Source organism: Mytilus trossulus, chromosome 3 (genome assembly GCF_036588685.1).
Source record: "Mytilus trossulus isolate FHL-02 chromosome 3, PNRI_Mtr1.1.1.hap1, whole genome shotgun sequence".
In the NCBI taxonomy this organism is placed as follows: domain Eukaryota; kingdom Metazoa; phylum Mollusca; class Bivalvia; order Mytilida; family Mytilidae; genus Mytilus; species Mytilus trossulus.
Window position 1 is genome coordinate 59,724,503 of NC_086375.1, and position 23,769 is coordinate 59,748,271.

Genomic DNA, 23,769 nt, shown 5'->3' on the forward strand with positions numbered 1-23,769 from the left:
GTTATGAAACACGCGTGTACACGACTCTGTACACAACGACACTAATGTAGAGTTATAAATTGACCAAAATTTCCCACATTTATTTTTAGCCAGACGATTGACCAATGAAAAACCAGTATAAAATTACATGCGGACTGGGTGTTGCCAAAAAATTAGACGAATGCAAAGAAACATCCCGTTGACCGACTTGTGAGGCCTGCTACTAATGATCCCGACAACAATGAAGCCGTGTGACTGTCATACCACGGGTGTCATTCGGTTTATCGAGAGAAATGATCGTGAAAGAATATCCAACGGCGGTCAAGTATTGAGCGACGATCGTGAAAGTTCTGGTAACGGATCGTGAAAGACATTTAATGTACATTCTAGTTCAGAATCTTTGAAAAAATCGCTTAATTTTCAAAACGCGGAACAAATCCGAACAAAAAAATATGTCTGTCAAAATGGTTCAACTTCCTCAACATAACTGTGAAAGAAGATAAAGAAAATATGAAGTACTTTTTGAAAAAACACAAAAGGCGCAATTAATTACAAATAACTCGCTTTTTGGACCTATAATGGTCATATTTCAGAATATCATGACATATTTGAAATTTAATCTTTGGTGTATCTGATAGTACAGTAAAATTAAAGTATGTTCTTCCATTAAAAGCGTTAATTTGTTTATGAAAACCTTAAATTTGTTGAATTTCCATCAAACTTGATCGTGAAAGATCAGGCAACGTATTATTTCGATCGTGAAAGAAAATGCGTGACCAGACTTAATACTAGTAATCAGAAATCAGTATTTCTTTATCATTTGATAAATCTGCAAGTGATTTAAGCCTGTAACTATTTTGATAAGGATGAACATTAAAGCTTATATTTTTTTTTCTATTCAACACTTTACCTCGAAAGTTAAACTAGAGGCCCTAAAGAGCCTGTGTCGCTCACCTTGGTCTATGTGAATATTAAACAAAGGACGCAGATGGATTCATGACAAAATTGTGTTTTGGTGATGGTGATGTGTTTGGACATCTTACTTTACTGAACATTATTGCTGCATACAATTATTTCTATCTATAATGAACTTGGCCCAGTAGTTTCATATGAAAATGTTAGTAAAAATTTACAAATTTTATGAAAATTGTTAAATTGACTATAAAGGACAATAACTCCTTGTGGGTTCAATTGACCATTTTGGTCATGTTGACTTATTTTTAGGTCTTACTTTGCTGTACATTATTGCTGTTTACAGTTTATCTATAATAATATTCAAGTTAATAACAACAAAGACAAAATTTTTATATATATAAACTGACATTATGTATTAACTAACAGACATATTTCTCTGGAATAAGTGACTCCCTTAAATATGTTAAATTCCCTGCTTGTGAAAATGTTCTATGAATTTAAAAAAAAAGCGAGAATAAAACTTGAGAACCACGACATATAAATTATTTCATGTGCACTATGGTATATAGATGCATATTTGGTTTTGTTTGGTACCAGAGTCAATGAACATAGTCGTAGGGTAACACGTCAACGGTTATAAATGAGGGTTTAAATGCTTAGAATGGGATTATCAAATATTTATTTTTTAATCATTGTCGCCCATAATTTGATTTACCTTTATTTTATAATTTAGCACCATTTTAAATCCATATTCTTTTAGATTTGAATTAATTCCTGGGCCTATTTTCTGTTTCCTAAAACCTCACCCAGGCCCTCATATACTAGAAATTATTCTGATTCTGATTCTAATTCAATGGTAAAGTGATTCGATTGGGTGACTCGTGAGTTGAATCCTCATCTATTCTACTGTTTTTGATTGCAATGGGGTAGGACAAAATTAATCTGTTGTCGATTTCTTTTTACTCGTGACAAAATGTTAAATGTCTTTCACGATCCGTTACCAGAACTTTCACGATCGTCTCTCAATACTTGACCGCCGTTAGATATTCTTTCACGATCATTTCTCTCGATAAACCGAATGACACCCGTGCATACACCATTGTGTAGATAAATCAATTTAGATTTACGGCATATTTAGTTTAAGTAGGTTTGACAACCGAGAAATAAAAAAATAACGTGAATTCGGGACTGGGTGTCATTTTTCAAAAAAATTAGTCCAGTGCCAAGTCAGAAAAATGGCCATTGTTATATTATAGTTCGTTTCTGAGTGTGTTACATTTTAATGTTGTATTTCTGTTGTGTCGTTGTTCTCTTATATTTGGTGCGTTTCCCTCAATTTTAGTTTGTAACCTGAATTTGTTTTTTTCTCAATCAATTTATGAGTTTCGAACAGCGGTATACTACTGTTACCTTTATTTATCACAAACTACCAATAAAAAGTGGAAACAAATCAAATAGTCTTTCAATGTAAAAATTTATTGAAAAAAAATATTAATATTGTTTTTCAAAAACAATCGTTCAGCAACAACAATAACAAAAAAAATAACAAAACGACTTGCAGACTAATTGCGTATTTCTTCAGAATCAAGTCTACATGGCCTTAAATTATAAGCACACGTTTAAATGACATGCTCGCATAAAGCTTCTCTTCTGTTTGCAGCAGACAGCACTCATTTTGATCTCATTATTTTTATAAACTCTGCAAATAGAAAAAAGCAATAGTTATAAACATGCTGGATAACGTCAGCAACGTTTTACAGTATATAGCATGGTACTAACTCGCTATAAGATTTCAAGATGGAAGGGGGGAATGCACGTTGATACTGTACTGAATGGTGAGCATTAAACCTTTGAGACTCTGTTAACAGCTTCAACATATAATCATTTGCTGTTTACAACTACCAAACATCCATCCTGTTGCAATGATACCACAACACTTATAATCAATTTACGGGCATCGTGAACATTGTGAAAAACGTGACGAACCACATCAACATGGGACTACTTGACTGGTCTCCCACCTTTCTTATATCGATTTACCCATCCTCATTTTCCATCAAAATTGGTAGAAAACTTATTTAACTATTGTGTTCTCGTCATATTGTTATATGATTCTAACTTGAAAATGCCTGTACCGAGTAAGAAATATAACAGTTGTTATCCATTCGTTTTATGTGTTTTAAGTTTTAGTTTTTGTCATTTGATTAGGGACTTTCCGTTTTGAAGATTCCTCGGAGTTCAGTATTTTTATAATTTTACTTTTTTCTACATTTAGTTCATCAAAACTTATGATTTATGCTTTGGCTCGCCTTTAGTCCAAGTTATTATTTCTTCTTTAAATGCGATTGTGGTAAATTGTTGTTGGTAAGTGTTATACTTTAAACTTATTCACACACAAAACGGTGCTTTTTGTAAGTTGAGCCCAACATTAGTTTTGGTAAAATACTGCTTCAAATGTTCACATTTTGTTATCCAGTGTAAATCGGTGAATAGGAATCAAAACTGCATGAAACCTATTCTTTTTTAAATACATGTGACCTAGTGTATCAACATAAACTTAATTTCTTTTCAAACGAAACTGTTTTTCTAATTTGGCGTTCATTGCGTTTCCTTAAGACTTGAAAATACAATGATTTCCAGTTCGAATAAGAAAAACAAATGTGTAACTAGATGCAACAAGTAAAATATATGTGTAAAATGATATGACTAAACTTACCTTCAACTCCAACCTTCCCGTTTCCGTCTTCGTCTGCTTCTCGAACCATTTCATCGATTGTTTCATCTGATATGTCCAATCCCAAAGACTTGATGACGTACCTCAGGTCAGCACATGTAATGAAATTGTTGTTGTCATGATCAAAAATGTTAAAAGCTTCTCGGAGTGTTTCATCACTTTCCTCCGAATTGTTCCTCCGAATCATCATATTTATAAATTCGTCAAAATCTATAATTCCATTTCCTGCAAGATAATGGTAACCACAGATGAACAAGATTACACCGTAAATAAACATCATTCATAACCTTAGAATAGGTTTATTACCATCTGCTCTGCTTCACAGATCATTAGTTTTAGAACCGAAAGTTAAAATGTGATTTGTCAGTGCAATATTTTTTATGTAGGTTTATTTTTCTATTTTCATATTCATATCATATCATGTATATAATGATGTGACTTCTTATATATAAAAAAGAAGATGTGGTATGATTGCCAATGAGACAACTACCCACAAAAAGACCAAAATTACACAAACATTAACAACTATAGGTCACTGTACGGCCTTCAACAATGAGCAAAGCCCATACCGCATAGTCAGCTATAAAAGGCCCCGATAAGTCAACGTAAAACAATTCAAACGAGAAAACTAACGGCCTTATTTAAGTAAAAAAAAAATGAACGAAAAACCAATATATTACAAATAAACAAACGACAACCACTGAATTACAGATTCCTGACTTGGGACAGGCACATACATAAATAGTGTGGCGGGGTTAAACATGTTAGCGGGATCCCAACCCTCCTCCTAATCTGGGACAGTGGTATAACAGTACAACATAAAAACGAACTATAAAAATCAGTTGAAAAAGGCTTAACTCATCAGATAGACAAAAACTGCAAGTGGACGTGGCCGGGTACTTATACATCCCGACACAAAAATCCACAATGAACAGATCTGAGAGTACTCGCAGTTATCTGACAGCTAGTTCAAAGCCACTAACAACTAATAAAACAATCATGCCTCTAAGACTAAACCGTCTTATTTTATCATGTTCACATTTTGAACTCTAATAATGACTTTCATATTCATTGAATAAATAAATAAATAATCGTTTTTCCAATAGGATTAAAACGAGTCTTCCTGGGAGTCCTCAAAATAATAATAATATATCATAAGTACATTTAATAGTATGATATTACATGTATATGTTCCAGACCGTATGAGTATTTGGACCATACGCGTACGGTCTGGACCGTATGCGTACTTTTTCAAAATACTCATACGGTCGGACCGTACGCGTACGGTCCGGCTAATATTAAAAAAGGATGGTCAGGTTTATTAGATACAAATGCATATAGCAGTTCAACATAACTTAACTATCAAAAAAGTTCAATTGTTTTTGAAACAAAAACTTTATATTTTAACTTTTTTTTAATTCACGCTTATTAAATCTGTTAACCTCTTGTAGCATGTCCATCAGTAAAACATTAATTGAATTATGATCACTGAAATTGAAGATATCGGAAGTAAATATCATGTGGGAGGTCAATTGTTTTGTAATATTTAGCAACTTTATTACAAAATGCAAATGCAAAGGAACTTGCATGAACTGCATACATGAAAATGTAAAAAATATTACGTTACTTGATCTTACTTGAATTGTGTCACATTGGGCGATAGTACCAAAATGGGATTCAGATATACAATTAAACAAATAGTTAATTTCAATTGGTCGTTTGTTCATTTTATCTAATTGTAATAAATTATCAATAAAAATTAAAAAAAAAACAAAAAAAAAATCACTAGTAAAATAAAGATTGTGATAAATGCTTGTATAACCAATCTGATCAAATAACATGTATGGTCAGCTCGTACCGGACCGTACGCGTATACTCATATGGTATGACCGTATGCGTATGGTCCAAATACTCATATGGTCTGGAAAATATATAAAGTTTATACCATTTTTATATGGATATCATTGAAAAAAGAGTATTGATTTGCACAATTTATGAAGAATTTGTACCATTTTGTTTTGAAAGATCGATACAAGTGTATTACTCACTTATATTTCGTTTGGTAAACTGTTCTATATTTGAGAACCAGAATATATAAATGGTTTTTTTTCAAAAAAATTATGTTGATTTAATTGTTTATTTTCTTCAGCTGAAAATAAATATTATAATTTTGTTTATCAGTAAAATGAAAGTTTTCTTGTAAATAGTTAGGAACTATATCCGTAAATAATTTAAATGTAAATACACGTATTGAGTTTTGATATCAATTTGTTTCCACATAAAACCAATTCAAACTATCCAACAATAAAGGATTTCATTATGACAGCTTCTACAATTTTGTGAATACCCCGTCGACAAGTGTAAATATCAGTCATTAACATAGTGTTTCCTTTCTTATAAAATGCTGTTTGTTTTAAAAGAAGTATAGTGTTGTTCTAATTTATTTTAAGATAACTAAATCAAAACAACAATAGTTTACCATCAAGATCAGCTTCACGTATCATCTCAATCAATTCCTCATTGGTGGGATTCTGTCCAAGTGCTCTCAATACAGATTTTAGTTCCCATGTTGATATGACTCCATCACCGTTTGCATCAAACAGTCCGAATGCTTCTTTATATGCTACAACCAGAACACATAAAACATATATACTGGACACAACAATGTAAATGCGCATACACATAGCAACTTCCGCCAATGTATAATATGCATATTTTTGGTATATTACACAATATACAGCTGCTATATCCCTTAAAATCTTCAATCAAATTGATATAGGATATAACTGTTAAATGTTTGAAACATTTCTGATTCTTGTTTACTGTTTCTATGAGCCGATCTCATTCGATTTCAAATATTTCAATTTAAATCTTCCACTTTTAACATATTATTCTTTTTAGATTTAAGGGCAAAATAAACAATAAAAACAATTTGACAAATTTAATGATACTCGCTTTACTGCAGTTACTTTTTATTTGTGTTTTGTGTTTTTGTGTTGATGATTTAATTATGTTTGTATACACTACAACTTGATTTCTTAGACTAGATGTCTTTTTGTTTTGTTGAATTGCTGTTTTATTGGCGATATGCTTATACAAGTCAACTAAAAGTACATACATGTCTTCGGGAGATTTTAAAGCAAACTGCAATTAGTGTTTAGTTTTATATAAGTAGTGTCTTGGATTATTGATGGAAATGTAGCGCCGCTTCAGGTCATATTGTCTTTGACGTGGCGATTCAATACTATTTAGAATTGCATTATGTGCACTAGTATAATCATGCTGTGTGTGTATTAACTTATTAACGTACCTGCAAGTTCTTCTCTGGACAATTCACTAGCCTGGAAATTGAAATCAAAGAATTCAAGGTAACAAAAATTAAATATAGACAAAATTGGAGAACAGTGTGTTAGTTCAAACTTAAACATTGTTTATGCACTTTTTTTCTTTGATCTCAAATCCAAATCCTATGAAACGAAACATAAATTAACTATTCTTGGTGTATATGTTGGACCAACACACTACTTCAAAAACCGAATGTCTGAAGTTGTATCGTTTTCGTGTAATTACATTCCAGACACTTTGGGGTCTTTTTTTGTTGTTCCTTGTCGAAGATATTAACCGCCGCTATCTGGCGATATATTGCTTTTAAAAAGGGACATAACTGCTTCCCTCGATTTGCAGATATTTATGCTAAGTTCACACGTGATTCGAATTAACTAATTCGCATTCGAAACGTTTAACGTCCAAACGTTAATGCTAATTCGAATTGAAATGCGCGTCAAATTCCCTAAACTGTCCAAATGACGCTTTTAAAATTCGTATTCACAAAAGCGTATTTCTAATGCGAATTGGATCATTCGAATAAGCCAATTCGAATTATAAAAGAAGAGTGTGTGAACGCGATTTGCGAATTCGATTCGCATTCGATTCGAATTAAATCGAATTGAATGTCAGTGTGAACCAAGAATCAAGGAAGCTCTCTGTTCCAAGTCAGCGTTGTATACTACTATTACGTTACGTCTAGTAAATAAGTAGCTCCTTCTTAAGGAATGTAATCCCGTCAAAAGAGTAAGGACTAAAATAAAATTAAGAATGGAAATGAGGAATGTGTCAAATAGACAATAACCCGACCAAAGTGCAGAAAACAGTACGAATTATGCTGCGGTCGCACGTAATTCGAATTCGATTCGCATTCACTATTTCGATAAAGTTTAATTCACATTCGAAATGTTAACGTCCGAACGTTTATTCCATTAACGAATTGCAATGCAAGTCAAATTCGCTTTTCTGCCAGAGCGATTAATAAATCAAATCTCCTTACCATTTAGTCAGCTAAACGTCCCAGGTTAATAGCCAAAAAATGAAATTCTGCTCATTTCACTGTGATTCACAATTATTATTACAGTTATTGATATCTTTATCAGTCCTAACTTTTAAATTGCACATGTACAAATATCGTAAATCATCTAAGCATTCAATTTCACCTTTTCAAATTGTAACTTATAAATCATGTATAATACATCATAAGACGTTTATAGTGTTCGTATAGTTACACTGTTGTGAGGTATTTATTAAATGATGATGGTGCATGACTGGAAATATTTCAATAACCTTTTAAAAACACGGTTGGGGAACTATTCAATTTAACAACTTTATTTGAAATACTTCATCTTCTTAAAATGTTTCGATCCACTCAGTAAATAATGAATGAAATATAATATCCTGGAACACAGAGCTCGAGGATATTGCAAACCTTACACAAGCTAATATGACACGAGCCTGAGAGAGAAACTAAATTTAAAGATGCTGGTCGCTGTTTTATATATACTATGACGGTTCTTCACAACAACGATTCCGAATATATGACAAATTAACAGTAAATTCTTGTCTCAATATCGTATTAACAGATTAATATGTTGGCAGTACAAAAATATCATTGAATAAATATTGAATCCATTGCTTACAAAAAAATATACATAAGGCAAGTTAGGGGTGAAATAAATGCTTGATAAAAGGGCATTTGGAAACAAGATACCGCGATACTTTTAGAATAAAGAAAAGGACAGTCATTCTTGCATTAGAATGATATCAAGTTGATTCTTTTTATTTTAACCTTTTCTAAACCGTGTTTTTTGTTTGGTTTTTATTTGGGCATATATTTCATCGTTTTCTAGCAAAGAGAATTCGGTTTTGATGACAGTTTAATATATGCAACTTTTATCACAGCGAATCGAGAAGAATAAGATCAAGGCGTGTTGTATAGACAGTTGTCTGATGTTCAATATTGTATCCTGCAGTCTTCTATATTTTACTTGGTAATTTTTGTAATTCGGTTGTTGTCTCATTAACCTTTTGCTTGACATCTCCTTATGCGTTCATATATGTTATATATTTTTAAAAATTCAAAAGATTACTTAATGGTTTGTTTAATTAGAGATCTCTATTTTTTAAAAGCAACAAATTCTTATTCAAAATATACATAGATATAATATTCGTTCATTTGCATTTTTGGTAAAATAAAAATAAAAAAGTAATATACTGTTTTGACTAATTAATTAAAGTGTTAATAAATCAATTCTATTGCAAAAATATTGCAATATATGCATTTTTCTAATTTCGTCCTTATAATTTAAATATTTTTAAGACTTACCATTTTGTTCACATGCTCGTACGATAGACGAAGATTTTAACAGATAATGTTTACATATATTTAAATACCCATTTCAAACATGTAAGTTCATGCACTAGTATTTAATAATTATATACTTCAATCAACACGAATACTTCAATCAACAATAGCACTTCATTCAATTAATCAATTACATATCTTGAGATCTGAAAGTTTGTGTAAATTAAAAAAAAATCCTACTTGATTAAATAATTGACATATAAGATTAGTTACATTGAGATTTGTAATATTATAATAAGACTATACTGTCTTTTTGACCTCAGTATACTTAATTTCAACAATTGACGTTTGAATTTTTTAAAAAGACCTACTTTCATTTTTGTAGATAAGTTTGAGATTTCATATCAAAGCTTGAATAAAAAGATGTTTAAACAAAAGTAATTTGCCCGTTGATTATGTTGTCAATGAGATAAAAAATGTCTTGATTGACAAAAGTAACAAAATAAACCATGTAAACATCAAATGGTAGGATCATACATAATCTATGTATACTCACTATTATAACATCAAATGGTAGGATCATACATAATCTATGTATACTCACTATTATAACATCAAATGGTAGGATCATACATAATCTATGTATACTCACTATTATAACATCAAATGGTAGGATCATACATAATCTATGTTTACTCACTATTATAACATCAAATGGTAGGATCATACATAATCTATGTTTACTCACTATTATAACATCAAATGGTAGGATCATACATAATCTATGTATACTCACTATTATAACATCAAATGGTAGGATCATACATAATCTATGTATACTCACTATTATAACATCAAATGGTAGGATCATACATAATCTATGTATACTCACTATTATAACATCAAATGGTAGGATCATACATAATCTATGTATACTCACTATTATAACATCAAATGGTAGGATCATACATAATCTATGTATACTCACTATTATAACATCAAATGGTAGGATCATACATAATCTATGTATACTCACTATTATAACATCAAATGGTAGGATCATACATAATCTATGTATACTCACTATTATAACATCAAATGGTAGGATCATACATAATCTATGTATACTCACTATTATAACATCAAATGGTAGGATCATACATAATCTATGTTTACTCACTATTATAACATCAAATGGTAGGATCATACATAATCTATGTTTACTCACTATTATAACATCAAATGGTAGGATCATACATAATCTATGTTTACTCACTATTATAACATCAAATGGTAGGATCATACATAATCTATGTTTACTCACTATTATAACATCAAATGGTAGGATCATACATAATCTATGTTTACTCACTATTATAACATCAAATGGTAGGATCATACATAATCTATGTATACTCACTATTATAACATCAAATGGTAGGATCATACATAATCTATGTATACTCACTATTATAACATCAAATGGTAGGATCATACATAATCTATGTATACTCACTATTATAACATCAAATGGTAGGATCATACATAATCTATGTATACTCACTATTATAACATCAAATGGTAGGATCATACATAATCTATGTATACTCACTATTATAACATCAAATGGTAGGATCATACATAATCTATGTATACTCACTATTATAACATCAAATGGTAGGATCATACATAATCTATGTTTACTCACTATTATAACATCAAATGGTAGGATCATACATAATCTATGTATACTCACTATTATAACATCAAATGGTAGGATCATACATAATCTATGTATACTCACTATTATAACATCAAATGGTAGGATCATACATAATCTATGTATACTCACTATTATAACATCATATGGTAGGATCATACATAATCTATGTATACTCACTGTTATAACATCATATGGTGGTAGGATCATACATAATCTATGTATACTCACTATTATAACATCATATGGTAGGATCATACATAATCTATGTATACTCACTATTATAACATCAAATGGTAGGATCATACATAATCTATGTATACTCACTATTATAACATCATATGGTAGGATCATACATAATCTACGTATACTCACTATTATAACATCAAATGGTAGGATCATACATAATCTATGTATACTCACTATTATAACATCAAATGGTAGGATCATACATAATCTATGTATACTCACTATTATAACATCAAATGGTGGTAGGATCATACATAATCTATGTATACTCACTATTATAACATCAAAAGGTAGGATCATACATAATCTATGTATACTCACTATTATAACATCAAAAGGTAGGATCATACATAATCTATGTATACTCACTATTATAACATCATATGGTAGGATCATACATAATCTATGTATACTCACTGTTATAACATCATATGGTGGTAGGATCATACATAATCTATGTATACTCACTATTATAACATCATATGGTAGGATCATACATAATCTATGTATACTCACTATTATAACATCAAATGGTAGGATCATACATAATCTATGTATACTCACTATTATAACATCAAATGGTGGTAGGATCATACATAATCTATGTATACTCACTATTATAACATCAAAAGGTAGGATCATACATAATCTATGTATACTCACTATTATAACATCAAAAGGTAGGATCATACATAATCTATGTATACTCACTATTATAACATCATATGGTAGGATCATACATAATCTATGTATACTCACTGTTATAACATCATATGGTGGTAGGATCATACATAATCTATGTATACTCACTATTATAACATCATATGGTAGGATCATACATAATCTATGTATACTCACTATTATAACATCAAATGGTAGGATCATACATAATCTACGTATACTCACTATTATAACATCAAATGGTAGGATCATACATAATCTATGTATACTCACTATTATAACATCAAATGGTAGGATCATACATAATCTATGTATACTCACTATTATAACATCAAATGGTAGGATCATACATAATCTATGTATACTCACTATTATAACATTTGTCGAAATCATCTTTTTTATAAATTCGTCAAAATCTATTATTCCATTTCCTGGAAGAAAAACAAATTAAGAAACACCGACAAATAATTATAAATGAAATTAATTTATATAATAAGTTACTTAAAGTCTACGGAATTGACAGTTTTGTTTTTAAAAAACACGCGTTCAGTAGTTTGAGGGATATATGAAAACATTTGTGGCGAGGTTCCTCTACAGTGCCAAAAAGGCAAAATCTCCTACGTTTAAGGAATCTTTAGGCGCAGTAAGAAATGGGCAGTTATTATTTGATAAATTATAGTAATATTTACACTTTTTCTTTCTTGTAATCGCTTCGATCATTACAACTAAAAATTATTCTAACCGGTTAGAGAGGGAAAGAGAGGAACAGAGAATGAGTTTTGGAGTTTGAAAATACATAAGATATATTGAAACCACGGAAGTATTACCATTGACCAATATAATACTTTTATGTTAGACTAAACCTAAAATACAAATCAATGTTTTTCTGTATAAAGATAGGATACCATCATGTCTATAATGGAATATCCATAAGTAAGTGAAAAGAAAGGATCATCTGAAGTGACCGCTTCTCAGAAACGTAATCCAATGGGTTTAAACTAAACATCCATACGAAAGAATAACAAAAACATAAAGTTTCTATGTACATTTCAAAATACAGTTACATAATTATTAATCTATTCTTTAAAATTCGTAAAACTTATTTATTTTCCTTTCTTTTATATTGTATGGAATGTTTTTTTTTTGTCATATTGGGGTCCTTTATAGCTTTCTGTTCGGTGTGAGGCCAGGCAACTTGTTGAAGATCGTACTCTCATAATGAATAAATAATAGATCAGATTTATCTAGAGTCGGCAAGTAGTTGTAGTTGAAGAGTTGTCGTCAATTGTCGATTTGACAATCGCAAATGCATGGAACAATCTTACCATGTACGTCAGCTTCTTGTATCATTCCACGTAATTTCTCGTCTGTTATGATATTTTGTCCGAGTGAACTCAAAACAGACTTCAATTCCCATGTTTTTATAACACAGTTGTCAGTTATATCAAATAATCCAAAGCCTTTATGAGCTGAAACAAAGATAATCATCATAAACTAAAGTAATGCACTGTCAGGTCCAGAGTATACTAATGTTTAAACAGTAATATATTTACACTGGTTTTAGTATAAACTATATAACAAAAATGAGTAAAAGTATTTTTATTGTACAATAATTAATCTTTCACAGTAAAATCTGACTACAATTAGTTTCATTAATCTCATAAATTAATCCAACGCATTTCGACTTACTTTAAATCTGCAGTTAATTTGTTTAATTAAACATACTCTACTTGACCTGTATACTACTATAAGTGCACTTTTAAATGATTTAAGCATTCATGTAACATATCCCTTACAGCGATGAATGAGCGCTGTTCTGGGCTTACTTTCTACAGAAACGGTCAAAAGCTGGATATATATTGATACAAGAGCAGATATATGATCAAAATGGACCCAAATAGCCGAAACGTATGAAGAAAAAAGAAAATCACAAAAATACTGAACTTAGAGGAAAATCAATTCGGAAAGTCCATAACCAAATGGCAAAATCAAATAACAAAACGCATCAAAAACGAATGGACAAGAACTGTCATATTCCTGACTTGGTACAGGCATTTTCAAATGAAGGTCACCTTGCATTGAGGGAATAAAAACAATAATTCCCAAACCATTTTTATAAATTTCCTAACGGCACATTTAAGAAATGAAAGATATAAATAATTGACCTATGAGCCGATGCTACTCTCGGGGATTACAGTCAAACAGGACCACACAACGGTATCTATCCAGTTATAGATAAAATGGATAACACCTTGTCAAATAGTTGCTTTCGTCGCACCTCTCTTATGATTGTTTAGAGATAGCATATACATTTCAGATCTTTATTTTTTTACTTTGTGCGGATTGTATAAATGTATAGCCCCGTTCGTTCAGAATGAGGACGTTCAGTCCGATTCCTCAAAATCCAAGACCTGGATCCCGGTAAACTCAGTTTGCCGAATATGCTTATCGCATCAATTGCTTTAGTGCTTTTTTGACTTAATATGCATGAAATATTTGCAACTGAACATTAAGCAAATTGAAAACAGCAAGCATTGGATCAAAATCTACGAATTGAATCTTTTTAAATGTCAACGCATAAGATACTTCGCGGATGAATCATTCGTGAATTTACATCAAACTAGTGTATATAAAGTGGCAGTGAATCAAATTGATAACACCAACTCCCACGTTAACCATGATATAAAAAGAGTAAAAACCTGTAACCAAAGCTTTGAAACTGACACAATTAAAATAAAACATAATTATTGTAAATTTCCCGTTAATAATCTAGTATTATATCATTGTCAAAACTCTATGCAAGATTTTTTTTGGCATTTTCATTTTGATTTCAAAATTAACAAATCGGTAGTAGTTGCTTGGTCGTTATCGCGCAATTCCTATTTATGTCTTCAGGTTAAGATTTCAGGATGACGTATGTTTCTACTTAACAATACATAATCGGTTAACAAAATATTTACTACATAAGTATGTATTGTTTTCGAAGTGTCGGTGTCCCCTTTGATATATAATAGGTGCACTTTGAATATATTTCTCGCTACATTGGACCGTTTTTTTCCCATGCATAGTAACGTCTGTTTCGTAATTAATTAACATTGGTTTTTTTCTGTTACGAAAGCGTAAGGTCATTATGTTTTCACTGTACAGGGTCATATAGATTCTTACACTGCAACAAGTGTATTACGATATTTCTCCACTCGAGACAGTTAAATTTTATTATTTAAAGCGCGAGGCTTGCCGAGCCCTTTAAATAATAAAATTTAACTGTCGAGAGTGGAGAAATATCGTAATACACGAGATATAGTGTTGGAATCTGTTTCTCTAATGCTTTTTATCGTTCTTTTACAAAAAAATTCAGAAAATTGTGCTCTTTTAATGCGACGTCATCAGCCAATGTCTCCCTTTTTGATGACGTCACAATAGGAAAATTGAGAAGAAAACAAAACATTTTGACGTCATAATCAAATTTCGACTAATCATTTGCCGAGAACAGATTTTTCACTAGTGAGGAGAAATATTTTTCTCACACCGGTCAGGAAATGTGAAAATAGCACAAAAATTAGAGAAATGCTGTTCTCTGATGGTTTGTGGCGTCGTTACGCTAAATCTGTTGGATGCGTACTGATTAATATTTAAGTCTTGGAGAACAGAATTTATTTATTATTTAAAATAGACTATGAAAAATCTTTCAGTAACTGTGAGTACTCATTGATCACTCCTTTTTTCTTTTGATGTTTTGTTTGTTAGTTTGTTTGTACTTCGTGCCAATCGTATGTGTCGAACCATTTTTAAGTGACAGCTCATGAATATGTTTACACTCCGCCAAATTCTTAATGTACCTACCAAAGTTAGTAGCCTTTTATTTATTTGTTACTGTTGTTTTTTTTTTGTTTTTTTATTTTTTTTCGTTTATTCCTTTAATCTTAATCATGCCATTGGTTTACTCGTTTTAATTGATTCACAGTTTGTGATGTCGGGGTCTTTTGCGGCTGACTATAATGCGTTAGTCTAATCCACTATTGATGGTTGTGACCAATAATTTCTTACGTCCATGCTTTTGTTAAATTGCTTGATCGTTGGCGTTATCTGTAAACGCAATTCTCAGTTATAGTTAACCATGACATGATGGCCAGTATAATGAACCACCTACATTCAACAGAAGTACTAGATATATTCGTCAAATGTTCAAGTTAAGCGTACCCTGACGCAAGCGGAGTTCGAACTCAAAACATCAGAGCTGACAGGCAAATGACCACAGAAGATGTGGATAGTTGTCTAATAGACAATCATATCTGATATCCTTATTTTTATATAATAGGTTCAAAAGATTTTTATGTGGATTGTTTGAAAGGAGTGAAACTACAATGTCAGCCTGGTATGATTATGTCAACTATCATTAATAACAAATTCGTGTTCGGACTTCTAGTAGGGTTGAAAGGTGTTCTGGGCGATTTTGCAGGACATGATAACGAATATAACATATTAATTTTAAGAGAGAAAATGCTTCAATTTGTCCATCCTGTTCACAATTTTTATTTTTAGTGTGCATTAATTTGTCATTTTTGTTCCTTTCTTTTGGTTTCGTGTAGCATCTTTTTTACCATCGACTTTTCATTTTACCCATGTTATATATAACCATATGCCGTTTTAAGAGCCAGCCTGTACGAAAATCTTGCGAAAGACTCCTAATACTATTGTTCTCATATTAACATGACTTTGTGCATACATGATATTTTCATGTCAACCACTCTCTGTGATTTTGTTTTTTCCTTTACGGAGCGATTCTAGACACGTATACAATGTTGGCTGTCAAAGTAGCAGCATTCAGATAGTATAATATCCCTTGACACCAATTATTTAAAGTCTCTGCTGGTCCATGACCATATATATTGTCGGGTCTTTTGTTGCTGTTCTATTTGTAGATGTTGGGAATATTTTTTTGTCAGGCAAAAAATGTGAATGGAGATAAGTCACTAATCGTATTTTAGCCATAATGACACGGTCAAAATTTTCCAACAAATATCACACTCCAAAAAGGAAAAAAATATACATGAATGTCAAAGTATCCTGTTTGCACGATCAAATATTTTGATATACAAATTCTTCAAAACTGGCAATCAAAAAGTATACTCGGCTAACTTATCTGCACACAAAGTTCTAAACTTGTGTGTATTTACTTCTGATTTGGTTTTTATCAAACATGTCTTCAGTTGCAAATAAAAGAGGCGGATAATATCAAAGCGACAATATATAAGTAGAAGAGAAACCAACAACACTATGGCAAAAAAAACCACAGCTTCGCTGCTTTTTATTAATTTCCATTGTGCTTTGTTTACCTTGCATTCCCAAACTCGCCAACTTCGGTCATTATTCGTCATAGGCAAGCAATCTTTTACAGGAAAATAGGAAATAGTTCTACTTAACTAAAGACCATCCAAATCTGTCAAACATTTTGAATCATATTTAAACTTCCAAAACACTTTATCAAGGAAATGTTTGAACACGTAAACGAGCCTGTATGTAGATGTACCACCAAATAAGTATACAACATACATTAAAACAGAAAAAAATAATACATGGATTGAAGACATACAAAATTGTAAGAGCCAATACTATAAACTGTACCGAGCATGGTTGGTAATGTATAAGGCTTAAAACATAGTTTTAGCTTGCAAAAAAATTATATTTCCTATATGAGAACGAACATCTAGCATTAACATTTATAGCACAGTATATGTATGTCCTGCTAGCATTTCTATGAAAATCAACCAGCATGCATCTCAATATGTACATATACATAGGAATATCCCTCGACTGTCAAATATCCAGTATGTTTTGGCAGTTATTAAAAATGTGCATTATCTATAGGTAAGATTCTGTTACTTTTTACATATCATCTAACTATCTGTCTAACAAAATCTGAAATAGAAGAAAATATGACTTTATATTGAGAGAGAAATGTTAAAATGTTAAGCCTTTACTATAACAAGAAGATGGGGAGTATATATTGAATTTTTCAGATATAATAGATGGTTGAATTTCAAAAGATAGTCCCTCTCATCAATCAGATAATTTGGATAACGAGAATATAGTCGATTTATCCAGATTTTTTTATTCTCAACAAAAACAGATCTGTTTATGTCTAACTTTATATCAGAGAGAAACTTGTATATTCGCATTTGATTTTTTTTCAAGGTCTTTCTTTTGCAATATTAAAGTGGCAGAAAGTTTGTGATTCCTCAGAAGTAAATTCAATATCGAAGTCATACAGAACATTAACGTTGTGTACACGCAAATCAATGTAAAACAAGTTATTCACAAGATTTAATAAAATAAATATTTCTTCAAACACTTCAGAAAAATTGTTTTCCTATACGATTTTCATTTAAATGTTAGAATATACTCTTAATTGGAATGTACACGATACTCGCGCAAACCTTAATCAAAATAAATATGAGTAACATCCGTTTGAAATATGTTAGTTTGATTCATTCATAAATGGAATGAAATATTTAGCTTTAATAATTACATTAGAAATTTTCAATACTCAAATATTTATTAATTTTTCCTGATATGAACACAAGTACTTAATGTCAAGTATAACACTCAACAAAAGCTTAATCCAGATCAATAAACAAACTGAGGATACGAACACGTGGTAAAATTTATGATAAATTGATATAAAACGAAAAACAAACATAGAAGACCGCAACCAATTCCAAACACTGAGTTACAACTAGGAGCCTGACTTGATACAGACACATATAGAATATGGTGGATTCACTATGAAAATAATGAGAACTGGTGTGATTGCCAAATAGACAAATATCTACCAGCTTCAAAATGACGTGGCTGTTGACAACTATAGTTCACCTAATCACCCTAACAATGAGCAATATCGTATAGTTAGCTCCCTTTAAACAATATATACAGAACATTGCAGGTTTAAGCAGTTTCCGAGTGTTGTGTCTTCCACGAACATGTCGGCACAACGAATCAACTGTTCTATTAAGATTGGTACTAAGCATGAAAAACATAAAAAAAAGGCAAAATAAATAAAGCATGTTTCGAACCATCAGTTTCATTTTGTTCAGTTTTGTCTTTGAAACCAAGATAATATGCATGCACTTTTGAAACGCTTTTAAAAACTCTTCAAAATCTTTATTTTGGATATGTAAACCATTTAGAAAAACTTGCGCGAATAGCATAAACGGTAGGCACTTAAAGTTAACCATCGGCATAAACATCAGACAATCCAAAAAGTGGTTCATTGACAGAGTCTCACTCCTGCTATACCTTCGTAAACATACATGCAAATCAAGACTCCAACAAAAAATGTCACTACATACTTGGCATATTTACAAATTAAAAGACTATTCTGGCATCATTAAATTTGGATATGATAAAAAGGCACATCGTACCGGTCAACCAATTCATAAGGGTTATAGTAAGACTTGTGTAACATCAATATCAGTCGTTCTTCATCGTAAATCCAGGAATTTTGTTGCCGTAAAAAAATATTTCTGTAATACATAACCTTAAACAAGTGACCTTACACATACAGGAGTAGGCAAATGAAAGCAAAATACGATAAACTACATGCATCCTTCAATGGCATAAAAAAAGCCGATATTGCCTGACTTAGCCATAGTTGGTATTTACAAAAGGCTAAATTGAGGTTACTTAAAAACAAAAGATTTTGTACATATTGTAATATATTTTGCTTACCTTCATACTTTATATTACCATCCCTATCAATTTTAGCTTCCTTCAACATTTCGTCTATTTCCTCATCTGGCATTTCTTCTTCCATTGAAGAAAATATATGGCGAACAACATCAGTGTCAACAACACCTTTTCCTCTGACATCAAATACTCGGAAGGCATCTATCAGCTTTTTAGAGAACGCTTCTTCTTTTGATCTATTAACCATTACTGACATAAACTCTTGTATTCCTATGGTTCCTTTACCTGAAAGAAGGTGGTTTGTTTTCAGAAGAAGAAAAGAAAACCCATTATTCCCATTTAACTACAAAAATGTACTTTACGCTATTGAAAAATTTTATTTTTTTATTCAGTGTTTTCCCCAATCCAAATTATGAAGACACATATGGTCTTTTAGAGATTCCCCTCGTTTTGATATTATTTTTTTTAAATACTGAAATAATTTTCAAATAACGGAGACTCTTCATTTAACGAAAACAACTTTATTGCTGCTTACATTTCAGATTAGCGTAGGAATTCAGATTTAAGAACCAACCTTCAAAATCAACCTCGTTCATGATATCAACAAGTTCATCTTTTGGTACGTTGTATCCCAGAGATTTCATGAGTGTTCCTATCTCTCTTGTAAGAATAACTCCTTCCCCACCACGATCGTAGATAGCAAAGGCATGCTTAATAGCTGAAATTCATTCATAATACAGTATAATTATTATAAATAGATGTACATTAACATGCATTGAAACACGAGAAACTAGAAGATGCAAGCGTATCCATATAAATTGTGTCTATCTAAATAAACTTTAAAATTTAAATTTATGGAAAGTTTGCATTTATAAGCAACCATAATCTGTAAACTTAATAAAATCTGATGGAACTGAAATCACAATTAAATCCATACTACCAAAGAAGAGTGACAGTTTGTTTTGCGGGATGTATAAATGCGCAACCACGTCCGGTAAGCTGTTGAAATCCAACATATTTCACATGACCTAATTTACCATTGCATGGCAGTCTAAACTCCAGAGCTCTATTCCAGTTCATTAGCTTTTCAGAACATTCCTTTCTGATTTATTGTTTGTATGTATCAGATATTTGTAAAACAATCATTCAACATTCACTTTAAGTGCGAAAGCAATTCCCAAAGAGAAGCCCTTGTGTAGCTTATAAGATGAGGACTGTTCGAGTAAACATTTACTGAACACCAAAAGGATGTGAATTTGCAAGATCGCATACTGTTCACTCGTACAACTATTAAGCCTGATAGACCCGATGTGGGTTTTTAAACTGTTCACTCGTACAACTATTAAGCCTGATAGACCCGATGTGGGTAAAACTATTCACTCGTACAACTATTAAGCCTGATAGACCCGATGTGGGTTTTAAAAGATCGTTGATGATACTGTTAGATGTACATATGTTTTACTGTGACTTAAAGCAAGTGTTGCTCTCTTTTATATTCTAGTATGTTCAAATTCTGACCAACTTGCAATTTGTATTCAAATTGTTTTACTGGTCAGGAATTGTAACCAACTTATGTGGAAAACCACAGCCAAGTCATCAAAGAGCAAAATGAAAATAATAAAGCCATCTTACAACCCTATTTATAATACTAGTAGATATAAGAAGCTGTGGTATGAGTGCCAATGAGACAATTCTCCATCAAAGTCATATTTTGTGAAAGTATTTCCATTACAGGTCGAGGTACGATCTTCAACACGGAGCTTTTGCCAACACCGAACAGCAAGACTTTAATTCCTTTTCAATGCTATTATAAAAGTATTGTTAAAAATTGCTGTAAAATTGTCATTGTAAAGGTCACTCCCATGGTGCTAGATACTAATTTTAAATTGTTGAATAAATGTTTTGAATTATTTCTTCTTAAATTGTGTGATAATATGCCGCATGCTACAAAGCTTTCTTTTTAAAGTATAATCTAAAGTACGCGGCGAAATATGTGTTAAGCTTAACTATGTTCTCACGAAGTTTTAACGGGAGATAAGATCAATATCGCAAAACAAGTGGTCAAAGGTTTTAGATTATCTTCCATGGAAACTTATTAACAACATAATGTAACGCATACAATTTACTGAAAATAACATGTTTCCTGATGACCAATTCATATGAATGTAATAGACGTTCTAAAAAAGAAAAATTGTATGAAAGCTAAGTTTGGACATTTTTTTATATTTTTTTTTTTTTTATTAAAAAGGACTTTTATTTCCTTTTAAATTACTCTTTACAATAAAAATCTTGATGTATAGAAGTATTTGGCAAAACGTTCATCAGAGCAATTAATTCTGGTTTAAGCCATATATGATATCAAAATCATAAAAAAAAATCGGGTATATAAGTATGCTGTAAAAAGTAAAATCACAAAAATACCAAATTTTTTTTTTAGAGGAAAATCAATTCGAAAAGTCCATAATCACATGAAAAAATCATATAACAATACGAATCAAAAACGAATGGACGAGAACTGTCATATTCCTGACTAGGTACAGGCATTTTCAAATGTAGAAAATGGTGGATTAAATTATCACCTAGTACTTTGATCACCTAACTCGGAGAGTTGCTGACCAGTTTAACAGTTTGATTTGAGAAAACAAACTTCAATTTGATCAGAATATTGAACGAATTGCATTAGGCAGAGAGCAACACTTATATTCAAGTCGCGCTAAAGGCTTCGGTCATTAGTTTTATACTGTATTTTAAAGTAGGTTACGCTCCTTACCTGCTATCTGTTCTTCAGAAAGCCCCTGTTCTGCCTACAAAGTATTCTCAATTATTGTTTCATTTATTTTTTATAATGAGTTATCAATTTTGTTTGGTCACATGCGAAATTGTCTGTTCTAATTTTAATGATAACTTGAATGATATTTCAATGCATCCGATGTTAATGAATGAAATATGCTTATAAATATTTCTAGTCACAAAGATATCATCGAAGCGAGGCTTAGACATTAGACAATGTTATATATATATTATCGGTTCCGAAATCTAATTTTTGTGTAAATGTGCATATAGTTTATGATATTCGTTCCAGCAGATAATTTCCCGGGGTTGTGTGTCTGCACAGTTTGTTTTAATACTTTGTTTGATTAATACATATTAAGACAAATAAAGTAGAATAAGAAAAAATGCATATCAAAAACTTAAATTTTGAAAATTTTATTTTTCTTACCATGCTATATTATTTATTCCCTACCGGACTACCGGACTGGGGTTTTACGTCCTTAGCAAAGGCACATAAATGTACATCTAGATTGTTTCAAAGATAAAACTATTCATTGCTAACCGCCATACAATTATCTTACCGAACAACAATGTAATTTAGTCAATACTCCATAAAGACGATTTATATCTTAATTGATCAAATGTGCATTATTAAAGTAAACAATACAGGTCCTTTTTATCTCAGTTCTTTAATGTTGGTCTTTGTGTCAACAGTGGTGCATTGAAAGAACTAAAAAAACCACGTATTAAATAGTCAATAAAATCAATTATTGAACAAAGAGTAAATCGGGAGGAATAAAAAGTGATATTTAACAATTATACACCTCCATTTGTTAAATAAATTAAGCGATGTAATTCTGTATGAAAAAAAAAAAGAATAGAATGTTAAGAAAATATTAGCAAATACATGTATCTGGTTAGTTTAAACATGTTTAATTGTCAAGCTAAAAAAAGTTAATTTATAGGACGCAAATTTTAAAACTACGAGGTCTTCTTTCAAATGTCTGGTTGTGCATAGACTTGATAGCGTTTTAACATACGGATATCTTTTTTAGCGGGTGGCAAAGTTTTCAAAGATTTACAAGATAAGCTGAATAAATATCATTTACTCTTAAAGATTAAACTGAAGATAGAATGAAATTCAAAATAGTGTGGCTGTGGCTACTGATTGACAGATTAAATTCATCCATTGACTGGGACCATTTAAAGTGAACGTTTGTCTGTAACGACCACTGTTCACGACGTACCTACGATAGACATTACGGCCGCAAATCTGAATTTTGAGCAAATATACAAAATTTCGACCTCATTTTACTCAAAAAGTAGCACATGAAGGTATATTTTTTATTACATATTTGATTTTATCAGGTAAAAATTAGCCTAGATGCGAATTTTCATGAA

At 31.2% G+C, this 23,769-nt stretch overlaps 2 protein-coding genes across 2 annotated transcripts; both read right to left on the reverse strand.

The window, feature by feature from the left end:
* Positions 1-2,349: 2,349 nt before the first annotated feature.
* On the reverse strand, positions 2,350-13,413 carry LOC134711996 (uncharacterized). The gene is made up of 6 exons (XM_063573074.1): positions 13,236-13,413; positions 12,280-12,341; positions 6,939-6,969; positions 6,108-6,251; positions 3,611-3,853; positions 2,350-2,593 (listed from the first exon to the last, which is right to left on the reverse strand). Exons 1-6 carry the CDS (start codon positions 13,399-13,401, stop codon positions 2,565-2,567), a joined length of 675 nt encoding a protein of 224 aa, XP_063429144.1. The 5' UTR covers positions 13,402-13,413; the 3' UTR covers positions 2,350-2,564.
* Positions 13,414-17,211: 3,798 nt separating this feature from the next.
* On the reverse strand, positions 17,212-22,943 carry LOC134709597 (calmodulin-like). Its single transcript, XM_063569756.1, has 5 exons — positions 22,817-22,943; positions 22,367-22,400; positions 20,171-20,314; positions 19,639-19,881; positions 17,212-17,829 (listed from the first exon to the last, which is right to left on the reverse strand). The coding sequence occupies exons 1-5, from the start codon at positions 22,817-22,819 to the stop codon at positions 17,804-17,806; spliced, it is 450 nt and encodes a 149-aa protein (XP_063425826.1). The 5' UTR covers positions 22,820-22,943; the 3' UTR covers positions 17,212-17,803.
* Positions 22,944-23,769: the final 826 nt, after the last annotated feature.

Excerpts from the sequence above, each read along its gene's own strand:
- LOC134711996 (XM_063573074.1), bottom strand. The coding sequence starts at position 13,401 with ATGATGATTATCTTTGTTTCAGCTCATAAAGGCTTTGGATTATTTGAT. Across the intron at positions 6,970-12,279 it reads TTTCGACAAATGTTATAATA|GCTAGTGAATTGTCCAGAGA; the intron begins GTGAGTATACAT and ends TTCAATTTCCAG. Across the intron at positions 6,252-6,938 it reads GTCCAGAGAAGAACTTGCAG|CATATAAAGAAGCATTCGGA; the intron begins GTACGTTAATAA and ends TTCTGGTTGTAG.
- LOC134709597 (XM_063569756.1), bottom strand. Across the intron at positions 19,882-20,170 it reads GAACGAGGTTGATTTTGAAG|GTAAAGGAACCATAGGAATA; the intron begins GTTGGTTCTTAA and ends ACCTTCTTTCAG. Across the intron at positions 17,830-19,638 it reads TGGTAATATAAAGTATGAAG|ATTTTGTTAGACAGATAGTT; the intron begins GTAAGCAAAATA and ends CTTCTATTTCAG.